This window comes from Sorex araneus, chromosome 4 (genome assembly GCF_027595985.1).
Source record: "Sorex araneus isolate mSorAra2 chromosome 4, mSorAra2.pri, whole genome shotgun sequence".
In the NCBI taxonomy this organism is placed as follows: Eukaryota; Metazoa; Chordata; class Mammalia; order Eulipotyphla; family Soricidae; genus Sorex; species Sorex araneus.
In genome coordinates this window covers 48,140,485-48,152,936 of record NC_073305.1, presented here as the reverse complement: position 1 = coordinate 48,152,936, position 12,452 = coordinate 48,140,485, and the positions used below count along the sequence as shown (strand labels likewise).

Sequence of the window (12,452 nt, the reverse complement as noted above, 5' to 3'; positions counted from 1 at the left end):
ATCAGTTTTTAGGTTATAACCTCTCCCATTGGGTTTCTGTAGTTTTTGTTGACTTTTTATCATAGAGTTGGGGGAGGGATAGGGGTTTCTCCTATTAGTGTTTTGGCTCACACTGGCTCACACTGGTAATGTTGTAGGGGTGGATTGTTGGGTTCCCTGGGACTGCCTCTGATTGTTTCTAGTAAGCCCTGGACCCAGCCCTCAGAATACAGCAGCCCGAGTCTGCTCAACACCTGGCTCTAATAAACCACTTACAGGACCAGCCAGAGTATAGTTGAGCAGGTAGGGTACTTGCCTTGCATGTGGCTGACCCAAATTTAATCCCCAGCATCCCATGTGATCACCTAAGTACCATCAGGGGTAATTTGTGAGTGCAGAACCAGGAGTAACCCTGAGCATTGCTGGGTGTGTGCAAGGGACAGTTCTACCCCTCAAAAAGAAATGAGTGTCTGTACTTCAAAGACTACATATCTGCCACCAATCAAGGTTTCCTTGCATCCCTGTGCCTTTTATCTTTGGTCAAATTGGTAGCCTCTAGCTGGATTAAGGTTTGTTCTGTTTAATCCTGGTTGGGGGGAAGGGGGGCAAGATAATGGTGCCTCTTGTTTTTGAGACTCTTGCAACAGATCTGGTAGAAGGCTTGACCAACTGGTAGGTAACCCATTGTTAGTCTGTTGAGTTGCTAACTAGAGCTGCAGGGTCTGCTTTTTGTTCCTGGGTTGTGCCTGGCAGTTTAGAAAAATCACATCTTGCTCGTACAGTGCACAGGGATCAAGCCTGGTACACTGAGCTCTCTCCAGCTGTCAGTCTCTTGCCAGGTCCTTTCTGAACCAGAGAAGATAACCTTGGGTGTTCCATTTTGCCCCAGTTCTTGGAGGTCTGCCCAGGGCTCTCTGCCTTCTGCACAGCAGTGGAGGGGAAACCCAGTTCTTGAGTGGCAAGCTAATCATAGGTTCTCTTGACAAGACTGCTGGGGGAGGAGAAACCCTCTCGGCTCACCACACGGTAGGAGCGCCTGCTGCAGCAGACACGGGTCCATATGCCTGCTGTGCGGCTGAACTCCTATTATGGCTTGCTTGTTGCTAACAGACCCACTGTGCCCACTCCCAGGCTTCTGTCTGTGAGGAATAAGCAGTTACTGGGCTGGGTCAGAAACAAAGCAAGTATGCTGTGGAGGCAAGCTGTTTCCGCAGTTGACGGGGGAGTGTGAAGAGGCATACATAGGATGCTGCCGCACAGGATGTGCCCACACTTGGCGGGTGGGGGAGAAGAGATTACTGCTGAGAAAAGAGGAAGTGAAGCCCCTGTAGGCATTTACCAGCTGCCTAACTAGACCTGGAAAAGCTGCCCAGGCTCCTGGAATCAACCAACAATTTGCCAGAATCTGAAGGGGCACAGAATTGGACTGATTAGGACTCTTAAAAGTAAGAAATTAAGGGGATGGAACGGTAGCACAGCGAGTAGGGCATTTGCCTTGCACGCACCGACCCGGGTTTGATTCCCAGCATTCTATATGGTCCCCTGAGCACCGCTAGGAGTAATTCCTGAGTGCATGAGCCAGGAGTGACCCCTGTGCATGGCCGGGTGTGACCCCCCCCAAAAAAAAAACCCAGGAATTTAAGAAGGTTTCCCCATTTCTACCCTGGAAAACAGAAAATGAGAGTATAAAATGGGTTGGAGGGGCAGGGATAAAGCTTAATTTAGTGGAGCACATGCCTGGCATATGTGAGCCCTGACCTGTACCCCCAACCTCCAGTGGGGATAGCCCTGGTATATAGCCTGGTAGCCAGCACCATCAGGCCACTCATTAACCATAAGACCACACTGATAGGCAGAGGATTACCAGGAGTAGACCCTATGAAAGTTAAATGGGGCAGGGCTGAAACAATAGTACATCAGGTAGGATGTTTGTCTTGCATGTGGCCAACTCGGGTTTGGTTCCTGGCACCACAGAAGGTCCCTCACCTGCCAGAAGTGATCCCTAGGCGCAAAGCCCGGAATAAGCCCTGAGCACAACCATGTATGGCAAAAACCACAAAATCAAAATGGACAGGAAAGAGCTTCTCTAAGCTTCCCCCAAGAGTTAAATATGCAGATTTCACTACTTCTTGGCCTTTTCCTTCTAGGCTGCATGCAATACTGGGTTTTGAGCGGCCTTAAAAGATTTCATCTAGTTCATCTCAGGCCAAAGAGAAAGTACAAAGGCTGAGCATTTATCTTACATATAGGTGACCCAAGTTTGATCCCCCATACCACATATGGTCCCCTGAGCACCACCAGGTGAGCCCCTGACCAAAGGAAAAAAATTAAAAACTTATCTCACTTGAAAACTATAGTAGTATTCGGGGAAGCTGTGCCTTGCAATTCAACAAGACAGCTTCCTAAGCAGCCTTGACAAGTGCTAGATGATAAAAGTTTTGTAGAGATGAAATTGCAAAGCCAAAGCCCCAGCTAAGTCTAACAACAAAATTTAATTAAGAAACTAGGGCTGGAGTTCAGAGACTCAGTGTGGGTGAGAGGCCCAGGTTTGATCCCTGGCACCACACTCTCTCCAGATCATTGTCATTGTGAACCCCTCCATTCCCTAAAACACTAAGCCAGTCCTGGTATCTTAAGTCTAGAGCTCATGGGATAGTAATCGCCGTCTGTACCCTGGACAAAGGTTCTCACTGGAGTTCATCCCACACTGGGAATTTAGGGAGACCACTAAGAAAATAGTCCTGTGTATAGGAGACCTGCTAAGGTGGTGCCAACTGATCTTGGAAGATAAGAGCAAAAAGAACTGTAGGGATCACGGGGCCAGAGCAATAGTGGAGCGGGGTAGAACTGTCCCTTGCACACAGCCAACCTAGGTATAATCTCTGGCATCCCATCTGGTCCCCAAACACTGCCAGGAGTATATTCCTGAGTGCAGAGCCAGAAGTAAACCCTGAGCACTGTTGGGTGTGGCCCAAAGAACAAAAGGGAAAAGTAGAGAGTAGACAGACATTACATGCCTCGCATCCCACAGACCCTGGCTGAATCACCTGTATCCCTTAGGGTCTCTCAAGCACCTCCAGGGCTGTTCCTGGGTACAAAGCCAGGAATAATCCCTGAGCACCACTGAGTGTGCCCCCCCCCAACCAGTGTATTGTAACAGTAAACTGTATAGGAACTCACTGCCTTGCATGCAGCCTACCCAGTTTTGATCCCCGCGCCCCATATGGTCTGCTGAGCCCGCCAGGCATGATCCCTGAGCACCACTGGGTGTGACCCAAAACCCAAACCAAAGGACTCACAAGGGCTCTTCTACACACAGATTTAATAATAGGGAAGTGATGAGGAAGCAAAACAAAGGCACAGTTTGTGTATCACCCTAGAGCAGGGCGGGACCAGGAAGCAGTTATAAGGGAATCCCCATTCTGCCACCTCCTCTTGCCCCTCTTTGTTCTCCCCCAACTTGAGCCCCCACAGTGCCTCTCCTGCAGAGTGGGGAAGAGCAGGAGATGAGGTGGTCCTCGCTGATGAAGGTGGCCTCTCGGCCCGTGGGAGGCTCCAACAGCTTCCCAAGGCACCTCGCCCGGTTCTGAGGGCCGGGGAGGAAAAACCCTGATAATCCATTGACTGGAGACCTCCAAACACCTCTGCCCCTCCTTGGTCAGTACTCTTAGACTGGGAGGGTTCCCATTTGAGTGGGTTGTTAAGGATTCTGAGGGCCTTAAAATCAAAATGAGGGGGCTGGAGTGATAGCACCAAAGGTAGGGCGTTTGCCTTGCACGAGGCCAACCCAGGTTCCATTCCCAGCATCCAATATGGTCCCCTGAGCACCGCCTGGAGTAATTCCTGAATGTAGAGCCAGGAGTAACCCTTGTGCATTGCTGGGTGTGACCCGAAAAGCAAAAAAAAAAATAAATAAAAATGAATGCTATGGACATCACTCTGTCCAAGCTGGGAGCTGGGCTGGTCTCTCCATAGTTCCTGCTCATCAATTCTCTTGGAACGGGGGTATGGGGGTGGTAACATGAGAACCCTATGCTGTCTGGGAGCAGGACCAGCAGGCTCTGCTTATGTGTCTGTGTGTGTGTGTGCGTGTGGGGGGGTTTCCTGTTGGTCAGGGTAGAGGGATGTCCACTGTGCAGCTGGCCCTGGAGTGCTGCTGGGAAGCGTTGTCCAGATCTTCAGTGGCCAAGGCTCCCATGGCCCTGGCTGTGCAAGGGAATCACGAACACAGAGACATCGTCGTAGGACACCTGGCCTTCCCCTGTGAGACCGTCATCCTTCCCCTGTGTCTTGTATATCAGCATTTGGGCCAACTCTGAGAACCTGTTGAAACATCCCTCAGCTGGGGCAGTGCAGAAGCAAGGCCAGCCCTTAGGGAGAGCTCACGACGCAGGGCTGGATACTTAGGGGAATAGGCAATACCGTCTGAGGGGCCAGGCAAGCCACAAGCCTCGAAGGACCATATACGTTGGACCACGGGAGTCTAGACCCAGAGACTTTAGGACCGACAGTCACTCCAGGAAGTTTGAGCCCACCCAGATTCTGGCCACCTTCCAAGCCACACTCACTCCAAGTCTACTACTTAGTGTGCCCAGGCCGGTTCCCAGCAGCAAAGTACCTGTGCGGGTCCTCTTGGTTGCCAGGGAGAAAGTTCCGTACCAACTGTGCCACCTGCTCATTGGACAGGACATCCCAGAGTCCATCAGTTGCCATGATGACCACGTCGTCCTCCTGCAGCTCCAGCTGGTCCACATCCAGCACAGTCACCTACAAGTCAAGCCTGAGGATTCTCAGCGCTCCCACCAGCTTCACTTGCCCAATGGGGCAGATGGAAGCTGAGTGGGCTACTGCCCTTTTACCTGTGGGACAGACAGCAAGAAGGGCTTCAGCCGGATGTTTGTGTCCAGGACTCTGAGTTGATGGTCTCCCAGGCCCCGGGAGACTGCCAGTGTTCCCAGTAACCGAGACTGGGGATGAGGGAGGTATGAGGTGACAGCAGTGTAGCAAATGAATAAACAAAGAACACAGGTCAGCTTGGGAGGCATGGGTTAAGGAAGAACCATCGTTTGGTCTTGGAGCAAACCCCGGGGCCCAGCCACAGACCCCCAATAAGGAACAAAGGGATTCCCACTTCTCTGAGGGGTAACTGGAGAGGGACTCTTGGAGGGGGGACATTCACTGACCTGCCTCCCCTGTCCTTGAATTAGTGGGTACTTGAGATCCGACTTCTCCACACACTTGTAGCTCCTACCAGGGGCAAAGTCCATGTCAACCCAGGCCCTACCCGCCACCTCAACTCTCCTGACATATTACCCACCCTACCCAGGTTAGAGAGAACTGTCCTTGGCCACACAGCGGGGCTAGACCCTAGCATTCTCCCTCCCACTGGAACAGGCAGTGCTCACCAGCCACTCATGTAGTAGTCCCGGAACAAAACCTTCTGCCCCAAATCATCTGCCTTCAGCCTCCGAGGGAACTCCAGTCGAGTGAACTCGCCAGCCAAAAGCTCGGGGTAGACAAAGGCCTGGGGTGGGGAGATGATGCTCAGATCAAGCGTCCTCTGGTGGCCCTCAGACCCAGGAGTTGGAGTCACACCTTCCCTATGCCCAGGTGCCTACCAGGTGCTGGATACGCTGTCGCTCAGTTTCAGGGGTGAACTCTGAGCTCAGAGGCCGTACCTCCTCTCTCCGCACCAGGATGGCCCTGGATGGGGTTGGGGAGGAGGGAGAGATCTGTGGCGCAGTCTCCACCCTCGCCCCTAGCCCGCCAATCCCTCCACCCATCAGGAACGTGCTCTGCCCAAGCTTATCCCGTGTCCAGGGCCAGCAGTAGGGGGCCTTCAGACTCAGCCCTTCCTGGCATCTGATGTCCACCCTTAGATTCAAAACACTGACTCAGGGGCTAGAGCGGTAGCACAGCGGGTGAGGCGTTTGCCTTGCAAGTGGCCGACCCGGTTCGATTCCCAGCATCCCATATGGTCCCCTGAGCACCGCCAGGGGTGATTCCTGGGTGCAGAGGCAGGAGTAACCCCTGTGCATTGCCAGGTGTGACTCAAAAAGCAAAAAAAATCAAAACACTGACTCAGGCAGTCAGTCCTACCCATTCCCATCCCTCCCTTTCCAGTCCCATCTGGGGCCTGTGCAGCAGCACTACCCCATCGCCACCCATACCCCACACCCCCTTCCGGCCGGGGCTCACTCACCTGCTATCCCCGGCATTGGCCACGTAGAGCTTTCCCTGCAGGAACACAGCCACCAGGGCTGTGCAGCCGCCCACCTGGCCTGATGCTTCCAGCTCCCGCCCGATCACCTCATCCTGGGGCAAACCGAGGCTGCCTTAGCTGCTGCTTCCTTGCCACCCAACCGTCCTCCCAAATCCCCACCTACAGTTCACTTCCCACCAGCAAACCTGGCAGTCCCACCCCAAATCTAGCCATGACCCCAGAAGCCCTGTCATCAGGAGTCTACATAGGTAATTCTTGCAAAGAGGGAAGTTTTACTCAGAATGTTGCGGAAGGGAAACCCAGCTCCTTGTACCCTGGACAACGTAGGCGCTAGGGAAGTGGAGAAGGTGTGAGTAGGACAATGACTCAATCTTGTCCTCGCAGTCTAAAGAGCAGGTGAGCTCCACTGTGTGCGGGAGTACCCCACCACCCAGAGCTCTTGAGGCCCCCCCAGCCAGAATCCACACTCACGCATTCCTGGAAGGCGCTCTCCAGAGCCCCGATCACCAAGTCTTCTGCCCTAATGCCCTTTTCCTCCACAAACTGGGGATCACTCGGGCAGACACAGCGGCCACTGAGGTGCATGGGGGGTTGAGTGGCCACCAGACCGTCTACTATGGCCTCCAGCTGCCGGCGCAGGCAGGAATGCAGCGTGTTGGCAGCCAGGATGGCTGCAGCCGGACCACCATGCCCATCAAACAGGGCCCAGTAACAGCCGTTCAGGAACTGGATGGGAAGGACGGAGCATCAGGCTCCACCAGGCTTCCCCAACTGTCCCTGCACAAAGCAGGAACAGCAGGACAAGACCCTCAGCCTGGCCTCTGGACAGACCCTCACCCCCTCCAAGGGCTCGGGCCTGGCTGTGCTCACCTCCTCTGGGCACAAGGTCTGCCACTCCTGGTCCTCATCAGTCCCAAATTCACATCTTCGTATGCACAGCTTCCCACAGGAAGCCTGATCTTCATTGAACTCGGATTTCTCTGCATTGATGATCCTGAGGGTAGAGTCAGGGCTGGGTTCCCCATATCATCCCTAACACACATCAGGATAAAGACCTGATAAGGGGCCAAACAATAGTACAATTGTGGGAAGGACATTTGCCTTGCAGGCAGGCAACCAACCCAGGTTCAATCCCTGGCATCCCATGTGGTCCCCCCAAGCAGGAATATGGAGTAATGACCAGGTGCAGATCCAGGTAATCTCTGATCCAGGTTACCTCAACAGGTAAGGCCAGTTGAGGCCCCAAAACAAAAGACCTGTTAAGTTTCCTGAGGCTTGAGCAAAACTCTGCCCAGCCCCTGCTACCTGCCGGACGGGAAGGTAAGGGCAGGCAAGCTGAAGAGATCTAACTCTTGCCAGTCCCCCCCCCCCATCTTAATCACAGTTCCTGCCCCGACAGCGGCCAACAGCACGGTGCATAGGGTGGTGAGGGCACGGAGCACTGCCCAGACCCAGTCCCTGCTTTCCGGGGAGGCTGGAGAGCACGTGCTTCCCGACCCCATGCCCTCGGGGAGGCGGTTGGAGACCCCAAGAAAAAGCACCGGGGAAAAGGTAGGAAAAAAGAAGTGAGGGCAACCGTGGTGCGTCCCACGGCTGGGGGCGGGGGCGGCAGCTGCAAGGCCGGCTGACCCGGGGCCCGGGGCGGGATCTCCGGGGCCCGCTGTGCGGAGGGGCGCGGGGGGCTCGCCCCGGTGGGCACTCACTCGGCGTAGCCTGCGTTCCAGGGCAGCGCGCGGCCCCGCGCCGGGCTGTGCACCGGCCGGGCGCCCGGGCCGAGGGCGGCGTCGGCGCCGCGCAGGAAGCGGGGCCGCCGATAGGGCACCGGGCTGGCGCGCGGCCTCGGCGGGCGCGGCGCGGGCACCGGACCCCCCGGCAGGAAGCGGCGCCGGAACCAGCAGGCGGACATGGCGCGGCTGCCCCGGCCCGGACCATCACCGCGCGGCCGTCCGGGCCGGAGGAAGGGGCCGGGGGCGGGCGGGGCCGCAGGCAGGGGCGGGGGCTCCTAAGCCCCACCCCCGAACTCGGCGTGGCCGGGGCGAACGCCACCCAAACTCAGCAACCCGCAGACCTTGTCCTCACCCCCACTTTACAGGTAAGAGCATAGAGGTTTTCCCGAGAAAGCAAGACAGACAGACAGGCAGACAGACAGACAGACAGAGAAAGAGAAAGCAAGAAAGGAAAAGAACGAGAAGGAGAAAGAAAGAAAAAGAAGAAAGAAAGAAAGAAAGAAAGAAAGAAAGAAAGAAAGAAAGAAAGAAAGAAAGAAAGAAAGAAAGAAAGAAAGAAAGAAAGAAAGAAAGACAAAATATAAAAGAAAAGAAATAAGATAGTGGCCTAAAGTGATGAGGTCGCTTGCCCGGGTCACGCAGGCAGGCTTGTCCCCATTGGTGTGCAGCACTGGCCTTTGGCAGGGAAATTCTGCCTTCTCCCCACCCAAAAGAGGCGTGTCTGTCCCAGCGCCGCCCCTCCTCCAGCCTCTGGCTGGGGCGGGACATTACAAAAGGGAAAATGAGAAGCAGGTGTACTCAGTGGGGCCATATAATGAGCCCCTGTGCACCCTCTCCACCCTCGCTCAGCGCCCCAGGGGGTTCCTTTGTCCCCTGTCTTATTTTCCTGCTCCAGAAATGCAGCTCTGCCCTCTGGGTGGGCTCCACCAATTCAGACCTGGACTAAGGGAAGTAAAAGACTAATCTGGGCCACAGCACAATGGCGCAGCCCATCAGGTCCGCAGTGAACTTTGTTTTGTTTTTGCTTTGTTTTGCTTTTGTTTTTCACATCCAGCCATGCTCAGGGGTTACTCCTGACTCTGCACTCAGGAATTACTTTGGGGGACCATATGAAATGCTGGTGGTTGAACGGCACGCGGGGGTCAGCTGTGTGCAAGGCAAATGCCCTACCTGCTGTACCATGGCTCTGGCTTCTCAGCAGCAGAGAACTTTGGCATCCTTTGGTTACCAAAACCCAGCCCAGCCCCCTCGGCAGGACTGCTGCCCCCCTTCCTCCCAGAGGACTTGGAGCCCAGAAGAGAAGGGAAGTGGCCCAAAGCCTGGGGTGTGCTGGTTCCATTCTGAGGGTGCAGCTGACTCAGACCCACAGCCCAGCCTGGGTTTCTCTCTTCCCCTTTCACCCCCCAGGAAGGACAGGGCGGGGCCAAGCTTCCTCCTGGGCACCAGCCCTGCCCTGAGGGGGCTCCCCTTTCCCCTAAGAGGAAGGTTTTGGGGCAGGGAGCTGAGCCTAATCCCCTCCCACAGAGAATCTATTTCACAGCTGCTGGCCAGCTTCCTGCACCCACTGTGGGTGGCAGGCGAGGTGCCCAAAGAGACAGGTTACCTGCAGGGCAGGCGGGAGGAAAGGCAGGCAGAGGGCAGAGGGCACCAGAGCTGTAACTCACCACTGGGACAGAAATGGCACAAGGACCCAGCACGGAGCTGGGTTCATTCAGTAGGGGGTGGGATGGGGTTACTTGCTTCTCCCCACCAGCCAATGGCTCAGAGGCCTCTAAAGCCTAGAAGCTGCCTGTTTTCCCAAACCCGTTCCCTGGGGTGGGGTGCAGGGAGGGCTGGGCTCCCCAAGTCAGGGCTCCTGTCCTCGAAGATGCACCCTCTGCGCTGGCCCCCCCCAGCTGTGATGTGCTCCCAGCCTGTGCAGCCCCATGGCGGTGTTCTCTGCCCTGTTCCAAGGTGGCCTGAGCATGTCCTTAAGTGTCCCACCTCCCCCCACCCCCTGCCCCCCCCCCACAACCCCTGGCTGCACGCAGTCCCTGCCTGGGACTCCAGACCTCTCCCCGGGTCACTCCCTCACAGCTTCCCGTGGTCAGAATCTTATTTCCTGGGGCCCCGACAATTTGATAGAGTTTGTATTCTGCCTTTTCTGTTTACATATCTTGGTTTAGATCTCTGTTTTGTTCAATGTCTTTGGACTGTCACCGTTGCTGAAATTCAGCATCTCTCGCATTCCCAGACCTTCAGAGTGGCCTGTGTGTGCCTTTTCCTCTCCCCAGAAGCTTCTGATTCTCATCTCCGGTGTCCGATGCTATGCTGGGGTTCCTTGGAGTGGGTCCAAAACCTCCTGGGGGTCTTGAAGCTCCTTCCTCCCCAGGGACACTCTGACACCCTACTCCCAGCTGCTGGAGTGAGTGCAAGCCTGTCTCCTCCTGGCAGGACAGAGAGAACAGGGCAAAGTAAGCCTAGAGAAAATGGAAATATCTTGATGACATCTTTTTTCCATTCACAATGCACATAGTTTTCATTGAGTCTCATTACTGTTCTTTTATTATTATTACTTTGTCTTTTGGCTTTTTTTGTCATACCAGGTGATGTTCAGGGATTACTCCTGGCTTTGCATTCAGGAATTATTAGTCCTGGTGGTGCTCAGGAGACCATATGGGAGGCCAGAGATTGAACCTGGGTTGGCTGAGTGCAAGGCAAATGTCCTACCTGCTGTACTATTGCTCCAGTCCTCATTACTGTTCTTAATTACATTTATTTTGCTTATTTTCTTGAAAGATAGTACAGCCAGAAAGGTACTTGCCTTGCACATGGCCAACCTGAATCCAATTCCCAGCGTTCCATATGGTCCCCTAAGCACCACTATTTTCCCCACCTGCACCAGGAGTGATTTCTGAGCACAGAGCCAGGAGAAAGTCCCAAACATAGCAAGGTGTGCCCCCTGTATACACACACACACACACACACACACACACACACCTAGATCCCCCTCCCACATACACACACGCACACACATACACACAAAATAAAAGGAAAAGAGAATCACTATCTTAGAAAAAATAACCACAATACCATGTTCACTGCTGCATTATTTACAGTAGACAAATATTATAGATACACACAAGTGAATATTATACAATCATAGAAAGGACAACCATGACAGTTGTGACTACACAATTGGGCCTCAAAGGCATCACACTGAAATAAGTCCAATACAGAACGATGAAGATTGAAGATGTCCTTACATGTGAAATCTAAAAGAAAGAAATCTTAAATTCATACAGAAAAGGGGGACGGGGTGCGGGTGGGTAAAATGGATGAAGGTGGCCAAAAGCTACAAATCTGCAGGTATAAGATAAAGAAGTCAGGGGAAGTGAAGTGCAGGAGAATGAAGATCCTTCACAACACTGAACATTGAAAAATTGCTGAAACAAGAAACAAAATTGCAACATATGAGGTTTAGGAGGGGGATTTACTGTCTCAGTATTGGGCTTTTTTCATCTGTCCCATCATTAAGTTGTATCCTTGAGGGAACACAGGGTTATTTGCCACTTATATTTCATTTCAGTGGTTGTCCTTGTAGAGTCAAGGAGGGGGGGCCAGACACTCCCCAGGACTCATTTGCAGAGCTCTGCACAGCTCTCTCATCTTTCTGCCTGAAACTGGATCTCAGCAGAAGGGGCCGTCTGGGTGCTCACTAGCCCTTGGGCGTCTTGCCCACATCCCAGAATCTGAAGTTGATCTGGATCAGGCTCCAAATGGTCTCTCAGGAAGTTCCCTTCTCTGGCTATGTCCTCACCACTGAGGTGTAAAATACGGATAAAAGCACCACTGAGGGCCATTGCCCAATAGAACTTCTTATCCTGTGGCTGTTAGAACCTCTTGAGCAAAGTAAACAAAGATTCTCAGGTACGCTCATGCCATATGACCTTGGCAAATCACTTTGTGGCTCCCAACTTCAGCGTCTGAAAATACTAAGCACACCTAAATGGTAGAGGATGCAACAGACATACGTGGCATTGATAAATGTGAAGAAAGTATACGAGGGTCAATAGTACAGCAGGTAAGGTGCTTGCCTTGCACACAGCCAACCTGAGTTCCATATGGTCCCCCAACACCCCCCCAGGAGTAATCTCTGAGCAAAGAGCCTGTGGCCCGTAAACCAAAAAAAAAAAAAAAAAAGATTCTCTCTAGTGATGGGTATCTTTAGCATTGTTTACCATGAATCTGTTTTCCTGTCCAGTTCCTAATTTCAGCTGCTAAAATGGGTTTTTGTTCCATGGACCTGCCCAGTTCTCCCATGGAGGTGCTCAGGTCTGAGAACAGCATCACCTCTGTGATGCTGACCCCATTTGGAGTGTGGCAGGATTGGGCCAGGCTCCAGCAGGTGTCCTAATGAGCGGATCCTCCCAGCCAGCCTGCAGGACCACGTATGGTGTGTTTCGTGGTGATGCTGGTGCCCGGGGTTGCACAGGCACTATCAGTTCTCCTTCAAATGTGTGTGCCTGGCACCTGGCAGAGGA

General features: G+C 53.5%; 1 protein-coding gene across 2 annotated transcripts; it reads right to left on the bottom strand.

Moving 5' to 3' along the window:
* Positions 1 to 3,284: 3,284 nt before the first annotated feature.
* PPM1M (protein phosphatase, Mg2+/Mn2+ dependent 1M) lies at positions 3,285 to 8,258 on the bottom strand. 2 transcript variants are annotated; one of them, XM_055134394.1, is made up of 10 exons: positions 7,906 to 8,258; positions 7,073 to 7,182; positions 6,674 to 6,928; positions 6,182 to 6,294; positions 5,598 to 5,682; positions 5,385 to 5,503; positions 5,163 to 5,226; positions 4,839 to 4,946; positions 4,598 to 4,746; positions 3,285 to 4,302 (listed from the first exon to the last, which is right to left on the bottom strand). In XM_055134394.1, exons 1-10 carry the CDS (start codon positions 8,132 to 8,134, stop codon positions 4,158 to 4,160), a joined length of 1,377 nt encoding a protein of 458 aa, XP_054990369.1. In that variant the 5' UTR covers positions 8,135 to 8,258; the 3' UTR covers positions 3,285 to 4,157. The 2 variants fall into 2 exon arrangements, with proteins under 2 accessions (XP_054990369.1, XP_004615247.1); XM_004615190.2 differs by having other exon boundaries at positions 7,073 to 7,196; positions 7,906 to 8,194.
* Between the last annotated feature and the right edge of the window lie 4,194 nt (positions 8,259 to 12,452).